Source organism: Oryza sativa, chromosome 10 (genome assembly GCF_034140825.1).
Source record: "Oryza sativa Japonica Group chromosome 10, ASM3414082v1".
Lineage (NCBI taxonomy): Eukaryota > Viridiplantae > Streptophyta > Magnoliopsida > Poales > Poaceae > Oryza > Oryza sativa.
The window spans coordinates 22,500,301-22,521,333 of record NC_089044.1 but is presented as its reverse complement, the minus strand read 5'-3'; the positions used below and the strand labels follow the sequence as shown (position 1 = coordinate 22,521,333).

The 21,033-nt window shown below is 44.3% G+C and overlaps 1 protein-coding gene across 1 annotated transcript; it reads left to right on the top strand.

The window, feature by feature from the left end:
• Positions 1-17,780: 17,780 nt before the first annotated feature.
• Positions 17,781-19,590, top strand: LOC4349345 (zinc finger protein ZAT9). Its single transcript, XM_015758532.3, has one exon. It carries the CDS (start codon positions 18,212-18,214, stop codon positions 19,289-19,291), a length of 1,080 nt encoding a protein of 359 aa, XP_015614018.1. The 5' UTR covers positions 17,781-18,211; the 3' UTR covers positions 19,292-19,590.
• Positions 19,591-21,033: the final 1,443 nt, after the last annotated feature.

The window sequence follows — 21,033 nt, the reverse complement described above, 5'->3', positions numbered from 1 at the left end:
CGGTCATCGAGAAATGGAGAAAGTTAGCCCCATTCCGTGAAGCTTGATTCTTTCTGCAGCTCTGGATGCGTGCCAGCAGAGAAACATGACTGGTCATTCCATAGCTCAAGCCTGCAAAGGATTTAGGCTTTGTTTGAAAGATTAGCCTAATGTTTAGTCTTAAATTGATAAGCTAAATATTAGTCTAGAGTGACATGTTTGAATCCATGGACTAAAAGGTGAAGAGAGAGTAGATAGAGAGGGAGATAGAGCTGCTTTTTGATAGTCCCAATATAAAATTAGCTCCATTAGCATCCCTTGAAGGGACTGATGTTTTAAGGGGGGCTAATTCACTTTAGCCCCAAATTAGCCCACATATTTAATTCTTGGGGGCTAATTCAAGGCTAAAAGGTGAGAGATAATAATTAGTCCATAGAATCAATCAGGGCCTTGTTTTTTTGTGCTTCACATCAGTGATCGAAGGCAATAGTTTTTTTTGGAACTCACCATAAACCGGTTCAATTCCTGGCTCTGCTTAATTCGAAAAGTTTTCGCTCGAATTCCACTGCACCTAGGCCCTGTTTGGAAGATTAGCCCAGGGCTAATTTTGAGAGCTAATATTTAGTCATGAATTGGTAGGCTAAACATTAGCCTAGGGTGGTATGTTTGGATCCATGGGCTAATTCAAGGCTAAAAGGTAGAGAGAGAGTAGAAAGAGATGAGAGAGAGCTGTTTTTTTTATAGTCCCCATACAAAATTAGCCCCATTAGTACCCCTTGGAGGGGCTAATGTTTTGAGGGGGCTAATTCATATTAGCTCAAAATTAGCCCACCTGTTTGGATCCTTGAGGGCTAAACATTAGCCCATGGAACCAAATAAGGCTCTAATTACTCCCTCTATTTCATACTAAGTTTATTTCTTTTTCTCTCCCGCTTATCCAAATAAGTTCATTTCTAAATAATCATTACTCCTATATATATGTATGTGTCTAGATTCATTAACATTTATATAAATGTGGACAATGCTAGAAAATCTTACATCATGAAACGGAAGAAGTACATCAGAATTTCTAAAAATATGAAATAAATGTATTGGCAGTAGATAAAGTAAAAGTATTACATTCGATAAAAATATCGATACTCTAGTATTTTTTTATGTTTTATTTGTTTACGTGAGATATGTGAAAAAAAAGAACGATACCCTTGCACATCTCACGTTCACCTGACAGTTACCCAGACTGAAAAAGAGGACAAAGTAAACAGGCTCGACTGCGACGGCGCATGTGCGGGCTGAGACAATGTGGATTCACGCCGACGGCTGCTGCTCACCGGTGCATATATGACCGCTCTCTCTCGCTCGCTCGCTCAGATTCTCCGGTTGGTTGTTTGTTTTTTTGGCTATTCGGCACGCAAAACGGCGCTGTTGCAGCAGATTTCCAGGACCCACTGCGCGCTCTCTCTCACTCTACCCGTCCTCGCGTCGCCATCCATCCATCCACTGAGCTTTCGCCGGCCGATCCCCCGCCTCGCGCTCGTGCACCCCGTCTGCCGCCGCGCCGCGCCCCCCGCGTTCTCGCTGCGGCGCGGCTACGGCTGCACGCAAAAGGAAGAAAGAAAGAGAAAACCGTGCACTCCTCGACCAATGGCTGTACAGTGTGTTATGATGTGTGGATAGTACTAGTAGGAGTAGTAACAAACCTGCAGGTTTTGGGGCCTGCTTTTCAGGCATCGGTTTGTTCTTGTTGTCTGGCACGCTATTTATCCATTGTTATCCTGCAGACGGAATGTTTGAACTTTGAACTTTTGGTATCCATCCTGAAATGCATGCAGGTCAGGCTGATCGGTGCAGAGAACACGGCGAGATCGATTGCGAGTAACTTGCAACGTGATCAGAATGACAGGAACTCAGCGTAGTTTCATATATTTTGCAGTTGCTTACAAGCTGAAGCAAGTGAACACGTGAGCTGCCATTTGCACGGTGGCACATACAGATGGTCGCGTTGCTTGCAGAATTGCAGTGTGGTATGGTATGGTATGGGAGGATCAGGGGAACAAGTGGTGGTTACCGGGCGGAATAATGTAGACGTGGTCTGTTCGGATTTCAGGGAGTCCGGCCCTGACTGACCCGAGTGTATATCCCGTGATTAACGTGACCGGAGTGATGTGCACGTCGGCCTTTGTCGTGACAGGTTCGTTGAAAAGAAAAAACACACGAAAATTCATCCGGCCTCACATGACAATATGCCAGTGATCAACTGTTGGAGACGTCACTCCAATTTGACCCGGAGTGAGGAGGATTGGAGAGGAAAGCAAAATACCGAGACAATGAAGCCCACGTTGAGAGGCAGCCCGGTACACTACGCAGCCACATTTGACATTAGTAGTACGTTTTTTGTTCTTGTTTTTTTGGTTTGTTGGTGTGATTGGCCTAGCTTTGGCAAGGAGGCAGGGGCATTGAAAAGGTGAAAGCGGCAAGGGAGCAGCTCAGCTGAGCTCCCCCCATGTGCACTGCCTCGTCCGGTTCCTCATCACACGTTGATGAATCATTATGCTGCCTATACCAAGGGAAGGATATGGAATGGCCACCATATTAAAGCCACACTTGGATTAGTCGGATTGCGACATGTCTGTGGATATAACCAAACTATAGTAGCAATTTTGTGATAGAATCTACGTGATTTTAGAAGCATTATTTTAGTATATCATATTATTGGTAGAAGTTGGGGGGTTTGTCCCATCTTATCTTATTTTAAGCTTTTTTCTGTTTATTTTTGGATTTTTTTGGTTGTTTGCCTACGGGTAGAGGCCGGAAATGTAATCCATTTCCATTATTTAAAAAAGTAGCAAAATTATCAACGATGGAAATTGGATGACGGGTGGGCCGTCCAATCCAGTCTCGGGGCAAAAAACTGGTGGACATTGCTGGACCACTAACTACCGGGCCGGTCTGGCCGGGGGGGCCGGCAGGGCGGCGGCGAGTCGGTTTGTTTCGTGGAACAACGACCGGTTAACGATCGGTAAGACCGTGCTCCATCATTTGGTGTTTCTTCAGCTTGGACCCAGATGGATGGATGGACCGAGTTTTCGCTTTCTCTCTGTCTGCGCCATGAGATGCTGTTGTGTGGTCGCTCGCATTTGGATGGCCCACGGCTGGCCGCTGGCCTTTGCCTGTGGCCGTGGTAACATTGGAGGAACAAGTTAATTGCTGAAGGAAAAAGTCCACCTTTTGTCCCTTATATAAGAGTTGAGTTTCAATCGAGTCCCTCAACCAGAAAAACCGGGAACCTCATCTTATAAAACGGATGTAAATATAATCCCAAGATCCTACTTCCTCCGTTTCACAATGTAAGTCATTCTAGCATTTTCCACATTCATATAGATGTTAATGAATCTAGATAGATATATATGTCTAGATTCATTAACATCAATATGAATATGAGAAATACTAGAATGACTTATATTGTGAAACGGAGGGAGTACATGATACTTATGGTCAACAAAAAGAAATGAAATACGATGAGACTCACATGTCAGACACACACGAAAAAAAAATCCCTATCCCTGTGTTGGCAACCTTTTATGACAAGTTGACAAGCACAATTGCAACACCTAAAGCTTTGCGGTGATCCTAGAGTTGCCAACCACCTCAATTTAGCAAACGCTAAATCAAGATGGGTTTTGATAAACTAAACCAGCTAGCGGAGCCGATCTAGATAGAATGATGGATAACTACCCGTCTCGTGGGAAAAATGGAAGGTTTTCAGGACAAACCTACAAAGAGGTGTCGTACTCTCGCAGCGGCGGCGGACGATTTACAGCGCAAATCGACAAAGATGAACAAACTAAGTAAAAACTAAAAGCAATGTGAAAAACGATTCGATTGATTGATTGTTGATTGTGTCTTGACAATTGAACCGGCCTTGTCCGTTATATAGGGGTTGGTCTTGCCCTCTACAGGCCCTCCTCCACGTCCAACTCAGGATAGAAACCAAAGGAAACCCGAAACATGACTTCCCAAGCAAGGAAAACTCGAAACCCGACGAAACAGACTCGGGATCGGACTCTGCCGGTTAGACCGGCTACACACCGCCGGTCTGACAGACCTACTGGCGGCGGTCTGACCGACCAACGCACGGCGGTCAGACCGGCCATCTCAGAGGAAAACCGGCAGACTTCCAAACTTTGGTAATTTTCTCTATTTTATTCCTAGGTGCCAAATTTGGATGTAAACACCCCATCTCTTTCTCTACCAGTTCTTTAGATTAGGGCTACATTGTACCTGGTTTTGTAATTGAGAGACGCGGTTAAATGAAACCGAACATTAGTTGAGGGATGTAAGTGGACTTTTTTCCCATTGCAAAATGAACCAACACAATAGGGAGGAGAGGCTAGCAAACATTGATGTATTCGCAAAGGAAAAAAGTTCACCTAAGATCTCCCATCTTGTCACGAAGTTAAAAAATCGTCTTTGAACCGAAAATCAGATATATGGCATCCCTAAACTTATATAACCGGATCATTATAGGTGCTTAGGCAGTATTGACCCCGGTTCTCCCCGCCCGTTGCCAGCCATCCCGAAGGCTTGATTGAGATGGGAAAAGAGAGGATAGATGTCGAAGAAGATTGAGGTGCTGCCATATGGGTCTTACGTTAACTCAGCTACCACATAAGACAAAACCGGGGTTATTTATGGACGATTTTGTAACTTGGCAACAATACGAGGAACCTCAGGTGAACTTTTTTCCACCACGAGGTCCGTGTAATTCTTTCCTTCGGCCCACAAGAATGCAGGTCCTGGGTGGGATCGGAAACGCGTCATCACATCAGGGCGTCATCACATGTTCTAGCCCAACTCGCGGCGCATCACGTACACAAATTGCTGGCTTGACGAATGTTGAGAATCCCACGTAGGCCCAAATACGGAATAAGTTAACTTTGGGTCCCTCTATTTGTCACCCAGTCTGATTTTCATCCCTTGATCACAAAACCGGGTACGACAGGTCCCCCAACTTACGAAACCGTTTAAATAAGGTCCCTCGGTAGTATTTGACCCGGTTTTGGTTGAGGTGGCGCCTACGTGGCTAATTTGACTCGGTCTTCATTTGACGTGGCATTGACGTGGTGCTTATGTGGCAATTCGATCAAAAATAATAAAACCTACGGGACCCACATGTCATCCTCACTACCACTTCTCTCTATCCCCTTCTCTCTCCCTCTTCTCTCTCTCAGCCTGAGCGGCGGGGCGGAGCGGTGGCGGCGGGGAGGAGTGGTGGCGGCCGGAGTAGGGTAGGGAAGAGAGGGCCAGGCACCCGACGGCGACGGCCCCTACACCCGCGACCTCCCTCGCCGACGCGGCGATCCATGGGTCCCCCGCCGCCGCGTCGCAGAGCCAGAGCACGGTAGAGACGTAGGCGGCGGGGAGGTGGTGCTCGGGCGCGAGGCGGTAGTCGAGGGAGACGATGATGGCTGGCACGGTCGCAGCCATGGCCTCGCACGAGGCGTGGTAGAAGACATTGTCAGTGGAGAAGAGGACGAAGCTGCCGCCGTGGAAGTAGAGAATGATGGGGAGCTTGGATGCCGGTGGCGGCGGCGGGACGGGGTTGGGGAGGTGGTGAGGGAGGCGTCGAGCGGCACGTCGCGGGAGAGGACCGGGCCGAAGGCGGAGGGCGGCGTGTCGGGGGACAAAGGGGCGCATGATGGTGCCGTCCGAGTGGAAGAAGGGGAAGGGGAAGCTCCTCGCTCCGACGGGCGGCCGCTGACAAGCTTGGTGGCGGTGGAAAAGAGAGGGGCGACGGTGAGGTTGTATTCTCCTCTCTCCCCTCCCTCTTTCTCCACATCCGCACACTGCTTTGCTGCTGCCGATGGCATCGACAAGCGTGAGGAGGCGACGGTGGTGGAGGCTGGTTGCGGCAGAGGGCGTGCGCCGCTCCCTCTCCATCGCGCCTGAGAGAGGAGAGGGGAGAGAGATGAAGAAAGGGGAGAGAGGAGGAAGGAGAGGAGTGAGGATGACATGTGGGGGCCATGTGGGTCCCACCATTTTTTTTATTAATTTATGTGTGAAACTGACATGTGGTCCCACAGGGTTTATTATTTTTCTTAGATCAAATTGCCACGTAAGCGCCACGTCTGTGCCACGTCGGATGAAGACCGAGTCAAATTAGCCATGTAGGCACCACGTCAGCCAAAACTGCTATCAAAACCATCGAGGGACCTCGTTTGCCTGGTTTTCGTAAGTTGGGGGACATGTTGTACCCGGTTTTGTGGTTCAGGGACGAAAACGACAAATAGAGGGACCTAATGCAAACTTATTCTCCCAAATATTTTCCGGTGCCTTCATAGGCTACCAGAAATCCCGTTCCGGCCCGAAGGAGTTTGCTATAGCGGATCCGTGGGCTGAAATTGTTGACGTTTACGCGGAAATCCCAAGACCGCCGAATCTGCCTTTCTTTCTTCTTTTTCCCCCTTCATCCCCACCGTTCGCTCTGTCTGTGCGCCGGCGAGCGTTGCCGTGCCACCACTTGGCATCTCATATGCACATCTTTCCCATTGAAAAGTGAACCCCAAAATAGCACAAGAATAGCCAGCGTCATCAAACACATATAACCCGTTGGATGTCCATCGAAATGAAAAAAGACCATTGGATTGTATAGGGAGAGGTAGTAAAGAGTAAACGGTAATATCAAAACAAGGGTGCTCTAGACCCTTCCAATGCCTCACAAAAAGTGAAGTGTAGTAAGAATGAAAAAAAAAAAAAGATAAACAACTGGCCTACACCCCTACCTCCTATAAATCTCCAACCACCACCAACTCACTGTCTCTCCTCCACTAAAATGAATTATGTTCTTATGCGGTTACGCTTCAATTTTACACTTAAATATTTACAATATTCATATGTTACAATCACAAAATATTTGAAAGATTCTTTTATTTGTTAGGGTTTTTATTTTTTCTCATACTAATACACATATATTCTATCATAATAATATTATTTCTTAAAAAACACTAAATGTTTTATATGTTTTTCACAATAAACTCTTAAATTATAAAATACTATTAAAAGAATTTTCGTATATCGGATCAGAACCTTAATTTGATGTCTCGGACCTACTCGGCTATATCGTCATCACGTTCTTTTTTTGCAGCATAAATCTTATTTATGTTATTGAGTTTTCCAAATTTTCTATAAATTACTCTCGTTACTGATGATATAGTTAACATCTTAAAACACATTTGTATAATCCAACAATTAACAGCTAGCACTGTCTCTCTAGTTTCGTTTGTAACAATGTGGTAATGCTAGTTTAGCTGAGATGTTTACTTGACTGCAAGCTGTGTTGCGATAAAATATCACTACCATTCCTTTGACGATACAAACCTAGTACAATTTTTAATTTCAGGATATGGATAGATTTTATACTGTGAACTTCTGAACCTGAAAAATTTATCTTTACAAAATTTGGCATTGGCATAATTATAAATTTAAATTAAATTACAGGGCCCTGCAATGATATGTTGTTCGAGTCAATGAAAAGTGCATATATAAGGGACAGTCATCTACAAATGGATCAGCATTGAAGAGTGCAACGGATTAAACAATCCATGCAATTTACTCTCATAATAAGCTTATCTAATGTATACATATCCATTCATTAAAGCTATTCACATGGGATGACTATAAAACATCTCTCTCACCTGCTTTCTTCTCGATTGGTTTGTTTCCTTCTAATGGAGCAAAGTTTTCTGTTTGCTACAAGAAGCACTTGAGCTATCAATTGCCGTTGTTCTGCACATGTGAAAAACACATTTGTTGAGTCATCTCATAAATTCAGGCAGCAAACAAGAGTCATTCTGACCTGACATATGCAGACTGACACATACAAGAGATAACAATTTATAATTGTTGCCACGTTTATCTTTACGATCTGAATATGAAATAATAGAAGATTCAGATGCATTCTTTTTTGAATTTCCAGAAAGTTTAAAAAAATAACTCTATTCTTTTTTTTAATAAACTGCAAGTTTGTTTGATAAGTTTCATGTATGCTATATACAAATAATCTCCAATATGGGATCTTTCATGATATCCAAACCTAAACAATTAAAAATCAGCAGCCTCCCAATTAGCTCCTAGAAACCACAGTTCATAATAGTACACTGAAACAACATGGAAAACGCTGCTCTGTTTTTCCTAAAGTAATTATTTAATAAAAGCTTGTACTGCTTCTTCTTTAAACAGTCCACAATAATTGGATTGTCACATGCTACAGCTAACAAATTCAGGGGAGAAGCTTCACGACAGTCCCTGGAAGAGAATTTTACGGCAGAAAAGGAAAAAGAAAATCATAATTTACCCTGAAAGCAAATGCAGAAAAGTTATTCTTTTAACAAGGCTGCTTTTCGGCAGTTAGTCAGTTACTGGCCAAGTTTTAGTTGGTGGAAGTGCACATAAAGCTTCCAAATGCATACATAGGAGGTGTATTAATCAATGACCAACTACTATAGCTACAGCCTAATATATCCCAGAAAGAACACACCCAATCAGCCAATCTCATTTCAAAATGACTGTAAAAATTCAAGCATGAAGATAAATGCCGGCAGTGATCTGATATAAAAGTCTCTCCCCTTCAATTTGACTACACAGCAAATCTATTTCATCAGAAATTAGAAAGAAAACCCATTAGATTTAACTGAGAACGAGTACTATGCCACAAATATGCCTAATACCTGAACAAGGACGTGAGCGGCGTTGTGGGAGTGGACGACCGGTGGATGTCAATGGCGAAGAACCGGATCTGACAGCAATGTGGCGACTGGCGGTGGCGGTGAATCGTGTACGGCTGATCGAGGGAAGTTAGTCGGCAACGCAAGTATTGGAAAAAGGGATGAGCGAAACAAACATATTCGGGAATCAACCTCGAGGTCGACGATCGGCGGGTGGCAATGGGCAATCGGCGGGCGGCGTGGTCGTGGTCGACGGGGATCGATCGGCCAGGCGGTGATGGCGTGGCCGCGGAAGACGGGCAGCGACTCGTGGCGGCGTCGAATCGGCCTATGCAGTGCGACCGTGAGGGCGGCGAGGCGACAGTGATCTAGCGAGAGATGGAACGCGATGCGAGGGGATGTGTTGCGGGCTTGCGGCCTTGCGGGGGATTTGGCGGAGATCGCGTTGTTGGAGGGGATGGGGAGGAAATCGCGGCAATACTGGCGGCATGGATGCGAAGTGGGAGAGAAGAAGGTGTGGGACAAGAGGATCTGGGAGGGAGGAGAGGCGCGCCTCCAGTGCCATCGGATGTAAATCATCAGATGACTTTAGATCGTTGGATGTGTGATATGATGAATGATGAATGAGTAAAACTATTTGTTGAACTATAAGGTAGATGCAGTGTCAATGTTAGTGACATCCAACAATGACTAGGTTTAGTTTGTTTTGTACAATACTGATTATACCCCTCTATTTATCTATAAATCTTAATTTTCGCATTTTATATTACCAACATATATCCATGCAATAGGATTGATTATTTCTTTGATAACCCGTAATCCGTACTATGGGATTAGAGCTGTCAAAAAAGCTTGAGGCTTAGCAAGCAGCTCGAGCTTGACTCGTCCTATGCTTGATTCAAGCTTGGATCGAGCTCCAAACGAGCCTAACCTGAGCCTGAGAAAAAAGCTTGAAAGCTCTACCGAACTGAACTCGAGCTTTTACCGAGCTTGACTGTGTGTAGTTCATATTGTTTATTCACATTATTGATTTAATAAACTAATAGATCAATATATATATTAGTATCTAATTACACAAGAAACTAGCATGTGTTAGCGTAATACATTTATCTTAGTCATTTTCTACTCTCTTTTTTTAGTGTGATCAAATAGAAAATAATTATACTTCTCAGGATATTATCATTAAAATAATATATATTATACTACTTATTGCTGAGCTTGAGCTCGAACAAGCTCAAACCGAGCTTGAATAAAAGCTCGAAGGTACAATAGGCTCGGCTCGAGCTTGGGTAGAAGAGTTTGCTCAAACTTGGTGATGTGAACAAGAATCCTTCTTTCATATCAGTATTAGTTGGCTCACATAATTCTGTTATTTTGGTTGGTATAAATTTTATTTATGTGAATGATGGTAAGGGTAAAAAAGTTGTTATGATAACTGTTATATTTATGGAGCCAAAGAAGAAAGAACGGCCTAAAATTAATACAAAGCCGAGTACGGCTTTTTATGAAAGGGATCATAAGACCATGGTTACGCCAAATATTTTTACTGTAGCTGTTTCGCACTGCAAAGACACAAATATTTTGTTCCTTTACTTCCTGAAAAATGGAAGAGTAAAGAATCAAAAATGGTAGCTGATGGTGTTTTTCCACAGTGCCAGACAAACTTCGTTGGTGCTTATCTTGTGGCTAAGAACAACATTAAGTTTATTCAGGTTGATTATATGCATGTGGAGCTGCCAACTTCACGAGGAAGCATGTCTGCTAATTAATTTAATAAAGTGACACTTAAATGTCAGCATTAGGCAAATGTGCTGTAATATTTTATTATATATTTTATTTTATTAGCTGAATTCCATCTTAATCGGGGTGTGTCCCAATGTTTCACCACCGTCGCCGCCGTCATTAAATACGGAGTATAACATTGGATATATTTTGATCAGTCGAGCCCGACCTACACGCCGAGTTGGGCCGTGTCCGCCCACTTGTTGAACCATTGGCCTAGGCAATGACGGCCCGACTCGAAGACACAAAAGCTCAGTGTGCTCCTAGTTGGAAAAAGTCTATTGGCTCCCTTATCTTTTTGGACAGTCTTGACATGGCTAGAATAAGTTTATTTTGTATCCCTTGTCTATTTGGGTTGTGTCTTGAAATAAGTCTATTATTCCTCCCTCATGTCTTGCTCTTGATCTAATCGTATCCTCAACCGCAAAACCAAGTATAACATATCCCCTAAATTGAAAAACCGATATAAATTGACTCCTTTGGTAGTTATGAAAGCGGTTTCTGCTGACGTGATACGTTGACTTGTCCAAATATATTAACGTGGCAGCCCAGTCATTAAATGAATTAAAAATAGAAGTGGGTCCCATGTGTAAGTGAAAGAGGTAAAAATTAAAAAATGGCGGCGCCACTTGACAGCCCCACTTCCCTTCTCTTCTTCCTCCCTTCTATTTCTCTCTCGCAGCCGCCGCTGCGGTGCTGCGCCTGCGCTGAGGCTGATTCGGCCGCGCACGGCGACTGGACGGTGGTCTCTGGTCACAGCAATGAAATCAACGGCGATGAAACACCAAACAAGTAGGTTCTGCCCAGAACTAGCCACTGAGCTGGAGACTACCAAAATGGAGTGAACAAGTGCGCAGAATCTCATTACCTAAACGGAGCAGCACAGTGTGCCACCTGAATCCACAGCCACAGCCACTGCCACTGCAATCCGATCGAGCTGAAGCAGACGAAGCACATGGTCATGGAGATGCCACAGCAAAGAAGCACAAGGCCACCACCAGCTTTAGCATGGATCTACCGCTCCGCCTCCAATACCCCCACGAGCTCGCCATTGGCGCCTCCCCAAAAACCCGCTCCGTTTAGGCTGACCAGGCGGCCGGTGCCGCGACGCAAAGGGAAGTTCGGCTTCGCTCCCACTAGCCACCGTAGCCGCATCAGATCTCTCGAAATCCACCGGCTTGCCTATCTTAGACAAAAGCCTCCACTGCATCGATCGATTGGGCTTAATACATCAACGAGAAAGAACAGCAACAACGTACTCCCTCTATTTGCCATATCTTTGCATCCTCACCTGAGTCCTCACTCACTCGTCACTTCACTTCACTCGTGTGTAGACGTGCTCCGGATTTGTCTATCGTTGCGGGGCGAGGAGATAGGAGCAAAATTCCCGCCGTTGATTTCATCGCCGTGATCAGATTGAGAGACCACCGCCCAGTCGCCGTGCGCGTGCGCAGCGCGTCGGCGGCGGCTGAGAGAGAGAAGGGAGGAAGAAGAGAAGATGGGGGGGGGGGGGGGGGGGGGCTGTCAAGCGGTTCCCGCATTTTGTTACTTTTACCCCTTTCACTTACACGTGTGACCCACTTCTATTTTTAATTCATTTGATGATTGGCTACCACGTCCATATTTGGACAAGTCACAACATGCTACGTCAGCAAAAACCACATCCAAAGCCACCAAAGGAGTTTATTTATACCGATTTTTGAAGTTGGGGTATGTGTTATACCCGGTTTTGTGGTTAGGGGATGCGATTCGATCGAGGACAAGAGATGAGAGAGGCAAAATAGACTTATTCATCGTGCCTTATATGGTTTGATCAGTCTACTTTGGCTCACTCATCCATTTTGCCTCCCTGATCTTTGGACCGTGCCGGACCGGTCCACCATGCCGAGGCAGAGGTACAAACACGACCCAACAATTGGGCTGTGTCGTAACTAAGCCGGATCAAAATCTCATGCCGTGAGCCGGGCTGTTGGGCCTCGAACCTTTTGGCCAACTGTAGCGTGGAGCAAGCTGCAGTGGCCAGGCCCCTGGCTGCACACACAGACAGCATGCAGCATCCAACGATCGATCTAGCTAGCTAGCACATTAACGCCAATTCTACCGTTCGGCCATTCACGTGAAGCCTCATGCCGGCCTGTATATAGATATGCATCCATCCATGCATGCATCAATGGTTGCTACCCTGTTCAGCTCATGCATGCATGCAATGGTCCATTTGGCCTTGTTTCTTCTCTGATGAACTGGTGAATAGATTAGCACACGTATTTTTAGGCTTCTAAACGGTGTGATTTAATTTTACAAATCCTTTTGTACATGAATATGGTTTACTATAAAATCATTTTTCATCTTTATATTAGTTTAATTCATTTGTTTATAACCTTGAACAATTATGATAAATCATTAAGCTATATTAATTCTGCCATCCAATTAAGAGGGCCATATATGACCTTCTTTGCTTGCATACTGCATCATCTCGCAGCATGTATGTACGTAAGCCAGTGATCCTTAGGTAACATCAACCAGTAACATGACTAGTAGTTAGTACTAGCTTGTAATTAAATTGTGAGTCCAATATACATACACTCGGTGTCTCGGTTGAATTGGTTCTTTAATTATAGTACACTGTATACCAGCAGTGCACCACGATGGGCACTGTGTACGTGTACACTAGTAGTACTCCGTCCGTTGATTTTTTAGCACATGTTTAACCGTTTGTTTTATTCAAAAACTTTTATGAAATATGTAAAACTATATGTATACATGTAAGTATATTTAACAATGAATCAAATGATAGGAAAAGAATTAATAATTACTTAAATTTTTTAAATAAGATGAACGGTTAAACATATTTAAAAAAGTCAACGGCGCCAAATATTTAGAAACGGAGAGAGTATATGTACTGTACATTAAGCTGTTGGGGTATATTAATTGTTGAACTAAGTGCTGTATATGAAATCTGACCGTGCATGCTGATGAGAAATCATGGGCTGCAGCTAGCTATAGCTAGTACTCTGGTTCACCGGATGTGCATGACCAAAGTAATAGTACTGAGCTTTTGCGCTGTGCTTGCTTCCAGCCAGCTAGCTATACTCATGGCTCACTTCTTCGATCTGTTTCATCAAAATACATTTAAATAGAGATGGTAGATCAGTACATCTGTACATATATATAAGCCATGTAGGATAGATCTACAATTCTACATGCATGTACATTAGCAGCACACTGCGATCAATTTGTATATGCCGATTGCAAAACGTACGAATGGTGTGTGTGTGTGTGTATACAAGTTTCAGACTTTTAGACGACTGAAGCAAAGCATGGCATGGGCCGATGGGCGCAACGGAAGTACGCAGGTTTGGCTGGCTAACTCAGCACACGTACGTACGTACGTACGAGCTGGAGTACGTGTAGCTAATACGACGAGTTAATTAGGCTTCCTTTGACAAAGCTTTAGATTCTCGGATGCGGCTGTTAAGTAGTCAGCTTGTGAGAATATAAAAATATTAAAATTTTTAACTTTTGACTGCTATAGTTTCTTTTTAATTCTAAGTTTTGTAGTTACTGATTTTCAGGATTTAAAATTCAAGTGATAATTTAGACTATTGATTTAGGGTAATTTTACCATCCTTTAGAAGGTACCAAGAGATACCATAATTTCTAATGTAAAATTTATACCAAAATTTCTAGTGTAAATCTTGGTACCTTCAGGTAATTTCTAAAGGACTATAAAATTTCTCATTAATTTAAGGGCTCCTTTGGAACAAAGAAAAGGTAGAGGAAGTTCGGAGAGGATTGGATACATATATAAAAATAAGAGTGAAGTGCACGAGCGGTCTCTAAACTTGTGTGGGTGTGTCATCTAGGTCCCTAAACTCTCAAAATACATTTTCGGATCCTTGAACTTGTTTTGGAGTGTCATACAGGTCTAAACGAGCTCCAACCCCTTCCATGCGCTGATGTGGCATGCCACGATAGTTCATACGTGTTAGTTGGATCCACGTGTCAGTCACATAGAAAAAAATATAATTAGAAAAATATATTTTCTCCTCTCTACCTTAAAATTTTTATTTTTTTTTCTGTCTACCTAAGAGGAGAAAATATGGTTTTTAATTTTATTTTTTATTGACATGTGGATTCCACTGACACGTAAGCATCACCGTGGCATTGCCACGTCAGCACATTGAGTGGGTTAGAACCTGTTTGGATCTATATAACACACATGGCAAGTTCAGGGACCTACAAATGCATTTTAGGAGTTCAGGGATCTAGATGACACACCGGTACAAGTTTAGAGACCGCTCATGTACTTCACTCTAAAAATAATTCGTACGTAGTATAAGGTATTTTGAAACAAAAGAATGACTCTTTCAACTTTCTTTGAAAATCCTGTAAAAATAGGCTATTTATAGGAATTCTAAAGGAAAACTAATATGAGGTCTAACATAATGTTTTCTCTTCGTTTTGACTTATAAACTTCCTTTGTTTCTTTCTATGCATGGAGCTACGAAACAATGTTCTTTGCAAAATCCAATGGTTTTATTTCCTTTGGAGACGTTATATCATGGCATCATACTCCTGTGATTCTTTTTTTTTTGTTCTTGTGGTTTTGAAATCTTGCTGCGTTCCAAAGAAAAATTCGAGAGGAATTGCAGCGGACAGAAACTCCCTAATTAAAAAGTGACACCAACTGCTCCAGAGAATTAATTGGATCGATCGGGCTGGTACGTAGGGCCAGAATCCGGTTACGTCCCCGCCACAGACAACGTGCAGTACGTCGATCGATTACCAAGTCCATAATTAACTACACGTACTTCCTACTTAGATCTATTTAAACCAAAAGAAAACCTTTGGATCGGTAGGAAATTAATAAACGAGGAATTTTTTGATCAAATTAAATTTGCATTGTTTTTGAAGAGATCGTGCTGATTCGATCTCTCTGTCTACTATCTATCACAATCTGAATCCGTAGTTCCATCTGATCGATCACCTGCTAGATTAAGACCGTGTCACTGTAGCGTGAACTGCGATGTGGGCCCCAACGCCAAGCTGGGCCAGTGGGCCCTGGCTAATGCTCACGGCCGTGACTGGCTAGCTGCATGCATACGTGGCCCATCTGCCTAAATTGAGTATCGCAGCTGGTACAGATTTGCTCTCTCCATGCCTCCTCATGAGCAGTGCTTATTTTAATTAGAGCGATTTGTACTTTCAAGTTTCAACCATCTTTGCGCTGTTTAAGTTTCACTATGAATCACATTTTATCTAATTTTTTTATTTAAGACTAATTTTTTTAATTTTGTTGCACTTTGGACTATTCAACTCTATTCTTTAATCTTTAGCCATGTCTAGTCTCCCTCCCTGTAACGATATGGTCTACAGAGAGGTGGAGGAGTTTGCCGGTGTTTCGAAACCAATATGCTTGAGGTCATTGATGCGTTAAATAAGTGGTTTAGAGTATTCGAAATTACAACAAAGGTAAAAATACCTTGCCCAAAGAAAAATGTTGGTCAATGAGTGATCTAAAGTGAAACCGTGGTAACAAAAAGTGGCACAAGTTGTAATTCACTCTTTTATTTATTCATCGGCCAAAAGTGATGGATTATTTACTTGATTGTAGCAATAATTAAATATTATATGCTATGAACATAATAAATACAGTAGATAAATATTATAATTTTTATAGAAGCATGGAGCAAATAATTCGAGGAACAACATGATGAATAACCATAAACAACCAAGTCCATCCAGGTGAACCTACAACTAAAAGGAAAAGAAAGGAAGAAGATCAATGCTCTAGTAATTACCTCCTCCATCGATTAGGTCACACCAAATGCAGATCAACACGCTAACTAACACTCCCTGCTGGCAGTGCCTAGCACCAGCAAATAATTATTTACTGCTGAAAATACGATCGATATGCACGTGTAAAAATGTATATACTCCAGTAGGCAACTGAATTAGAATAAATCATTACAGAGGTAGGAGTATATATATTAATATATGTGCAATGAATTTTCACCGATCTTATCATCATCCCTCTGCTTGCATATGTTCCAAAAATAGCGCAGCCACTGTCAACAATTCAAGATTATCGACATGATTCGAGTGAAGAAAGGCGTTGATGGCCACAGTAATATCCGGATCACAGCTTGACCAGGTTGCATGCATCACTGTTTATATAGTAGTATATGGCTGATGATTCTGTTAATTAAACCTCAGCTTTTGCTACATTGGTCCTTGGCTACTGATCGAAGTGGATGGACAGCTTCATTCGCCGACGTCTGCTGCGTGCTCATCTTTCTGGTGTGGTCGATACAACCAAAAAGAAAGAAAATAAAGGAGGATGAATTGGAGAAATAAAGCAAGGGAGACACCATCTTTTCATTGCCATTATTCCTTCCATCCCATCTACAATTTTCTCTGAACCAAGGTTGGATGTATTAGCTAGCAACCGGTGGTTATCTCATGATCTCATCTGGCTGTGATAAATTATTTTTCTGAAAATTTTGGTCTGTGTATAATCAGCACACCGACAGAAAAAGGGCATGCTAATTCGTGCGCACATCCATGTCAATTGAACATACCCCTGCATATGGGATCATCCCTAATTAGCAACATGTTTGTTTTTTTCTTTGAGTAAAACAAGATGATATCGATAATTTAATATTCTACTACTGTGGTAGTTCCAGGAAATGTGTAGTTGTATACAGTCACATCTTGCAGTACTTCTTTGCCCACTGTGCAAGTATGTGTTTCCACAAAATGGAACCTAATGTTGGGGAGATCAGGATAGGCTTTAGTGCTTTACATATATGTCCCCCTAGCTAAATTAATCTTCTCACACCAAGATAAGAGTTGCTGATCAATTGAAGGAGGCATTGAAATGGAGATTTGAGCGTATCTCAATGTTTAATCCCTTCCAATTTATTGGCTCACAATACATTATCTAAATCCCTTAAAATTTACATTATCTAAAAAAAATGGCTCACAATTGGCCATGAGCACATAATCTCCCACTGGTCAAATCCAATGCACCTCCACAAAAGCATCACACAAATTACTTTATAAATTCCCTCCATTGTTTGCGCCAACAGGCATGTGACAGCCTATATTGCTTAATTCCCTGCTAAAGAAAAGGCAATGCATCAAACTCTGAAATTGCAAGTAACTCCCACTAGCCCCATTTTGCAGTATATTGACCTGAAGATTTGCCAGGTTGATCCTGCATTGAATTGTGGCCAGTTTTACAGACCAATTTTCCGTTTCTGAAACAGTGCCATTGACAGGTGGGCCCACCCCATCTTTAGCAGTTAATTACTTTGGATCTTCGGTTTTGCAAATCTCAGGGAAAACCCTTGAGCAACTTCTGCTTCTCTCACCCTGCCATTGCTGTGTATTTAAGTGGCATTGTCTGTCACCTCCTTCTCCCACTTGTTTTCTTTCAGTCTTTCTTTCTTCTTCTTGTTTGCTGATCTTGTTCCTTGGTGGAAGGATGCTTGTCACCTACTCCTTTTTGAGTTCCCCACTCTCCTCACACTTGTTCTACCTCTCTTCCCCATAAAACTATTATCATCTTTGGAGCCAAAAGCCAACCAAGAGGAGAAAGCAAAGGGAGGAGAAAAGAAGCAAGCAAAGCAAAGCAAGAAGCAAGAAGCAGCTGCTCAGCTCAGCTCAAGCAAGTAAGTGAATTCTTGCTTGATCGATCCATCGATCGATCGATCGGTTTGCTGGTGATGGACAAGCACACTTGCAAGCTCTGCTTCCGCCGATTCCACAATGGCCGCGCTCTCGGCGGCCACATGCGCTCCCATGTCATGGCCGCCGCCGCGGCCGCCGCGTACTGTCCGTCGTCGCCGGCGATGTCACTGGCGTCCACGTCGTCGACGGAGATCGAGATGGATGAGAAGAAGGAGATGACGAAGAAGACGGAGCAGGAGAAGACGCTGACGTCGTACGTGTTGCGCGAGAATCCCAAGAGGAGCTACAAGGTGAGCGCCGGTGAATTCTCCGGTGGTGGTGGTGGTGGTGGTGGCGGCGGCGAGTCGTCGGTCGTGCAGGACGGCGAGAGCGACACGGAGTCGTCCCCGCCGCGCGGCGGAGCGGGGTCGTTCTTCGCCGTGAGCCGGAGGCGGTCGAAGCGGGCGCGGCGGCGGCGTCGCGCGCCGGATCCCGAACCGGCGAGCAGCGTCTCCGACGCGACGACGGAGGAGGACGTGGCCATGTCGCTCTTGATGCTGTCTCGGGACTCGTGGACGCGTTCCAGATCCGAGCACGAGACCCACCACCGGGGGGCGAGCTCGGAGGCCGAGCAGAACAACAACAACGTCGTCAACGTGTTCGACGAAGAAGACGAGGACGCCCGCGACGTGGCCGGCGAGGATCACGACGAGGAGCTCAGCTACGGCGGCGGCGAGGCGGCGGCGGCGCGCCACCGCACCAGCAGGTTCCAGTGCGGCGCATGCAGGAAGGTGTTCCGGTCGTACCAGGCGCTCGGCGGCCACCGCGCGAGCCTCAAGAGAGGCAAGGGCGGCGGCTGCGTGCCACCGCCACGTCCGGCGCCGGCGAGCTCCGCCGCCGCGCCGGCCATCCACGAGTGCCCATTCTGCTTCCGCGTGTTCGACTCCGGCCAGGCCCTGGGCGGCCACAAGCGCGCCCACATGCCATCCGGCGGCGCGCGGCCCTCGCCCTCGCCGTCTCCGGCGAAATGCGGCGAGAGCTCCGGCTCCATCGATCTCAACATGCCGGCGACAATGGAGGACGACTTCGAGCTCTCCGCCGTGTACGACGCCGAGTTCGCCAGCACGAGACAGTGACCACACACCACCAACCAGCTGATCATCCATGGCTGCCAACTCCAGATCACCAAGAAATCGGTAGGACAAACTGCTTCCTAGCTGCATGCAAGGATGGATTCATTCGAGGTAAGAAGCTCTGCATCTCTTGCAAGAACCAGAATACCAGATCATGGAGAATTCTCTGTCTTGTTGCTTAAGCTTCAGTTACTGTTGCTGTTGCTGCTATTGCTAGAGCTGAAAATTCAGTTGAGCAGCTGAAAATTCTTTTTTTCATTTTGGGCGCTCTGTATCTAAATCAAATTGATATTTTTGCTCCATTTATCTCATTGAACGCATTCATTCGTTTCTTAACCTGTCTTACCATTAACCTCTGCTACTCTGAACTTCACATTACCAGTAACAGTTTACTTATTCCTCTAACTTGATCAGATTAAAAAATGCTCATTGATAAGTACTAAAAAAACCAAAATTTATAGCTCAGATTTCTCTGTGCCTTCCATGTTTCCAGAGGTGGTGGTCACACTGTCCTTTTGCCTAACACCAGTACACCCCATCACTCATGACACAACTCATGCTCATGCCACACCGTTTTTTTGTTCGATAGTGAATCACAAAGTCATGCACTGTGCACACACTTCACTTAATTATGCTCAGTGGCCCGGTACCTGCACTGGGCCCCACAATGTCAGTGAGAGATTAGCTGTTGTAGTTTATCTTAGCTTCTTTTTTTTTTTGGTTAGTGGTAGTGGATTAAACTAGAATTTAGCTGGTTGGAGCTTTGCTTCTGTGATACTCTGATGCAGCTGGGCAGCAGGCAGCAGGAGAGCAGCTGTGCCTGTCTCTGTTGGCTGCCAATGCAAAAAAGGCTCTCCTGCTCGCACTAGTACTTGTTCGTTCCAGCGTGTCAGGGCGTGTGGCCCACATGGCACGGGCGTGACGATGAATGGTGGGGCCATGGAAGCCTGGCTCTGCCAGTGGGCCCGGGCTGGCAGTGGCTCAGATGAGCTTGCCAACTGCTCGCCGTTGCTTTGGAGCCTAGCTAGCGCGACTCTCGATTTTGCTCCTTTTCGTTTGGTTCTTCATACACTCCCTCACCTTTCTATCAAGATCAACCATGCAAATCAGGCAACTAGTACTAGGTAACTACTCGTTCCATCTACAAAAACAATCTAATATTGTATGTGACACATCCTAATACTACGAATTTAAACATACCTCTGTCATATCCAGATTCGTTGTAGTAAAATATGTCACATTTAGTTCTATATTTATCTTTTTGGTCCGAAAAATTACTACTAGTATCATCTCAGTGAAAGGTAGGAGTCTGGTGGGTGGGCCGAAATGTCAGTGTAGTGTGAGCACATACTCCCTCCGTCCCATAAAAAACGAAACTAGAACCGGATATGACACGTTCTAGTACTACGAATCTGGACAAATGTACAAATTCATAGTACTACAATGTGTCACATCCAATACTAGGTTAGCTTTTTATGGGACGGAGGGAGTAGAAAGCAGTAGCAGTAGGAATCTTCTTCTACCATGCATTGCAGATCGATCTCCATCTTCTAGAATTTTTTTTTCTTCAGAATTTTCAGTGGAGCGATCACTTGGCTTGGTTCCCGTGGAGAGCCATAGCTTCCAACACACACATTACAGATTTGACGTTTAGTTAGGCCTTAATAAGGGGATCTTCTACATTGACTCGCACGTACACTTCACCCATGGACTGGAGACCAACTAATTTAGGGGTGTGGTGCCAT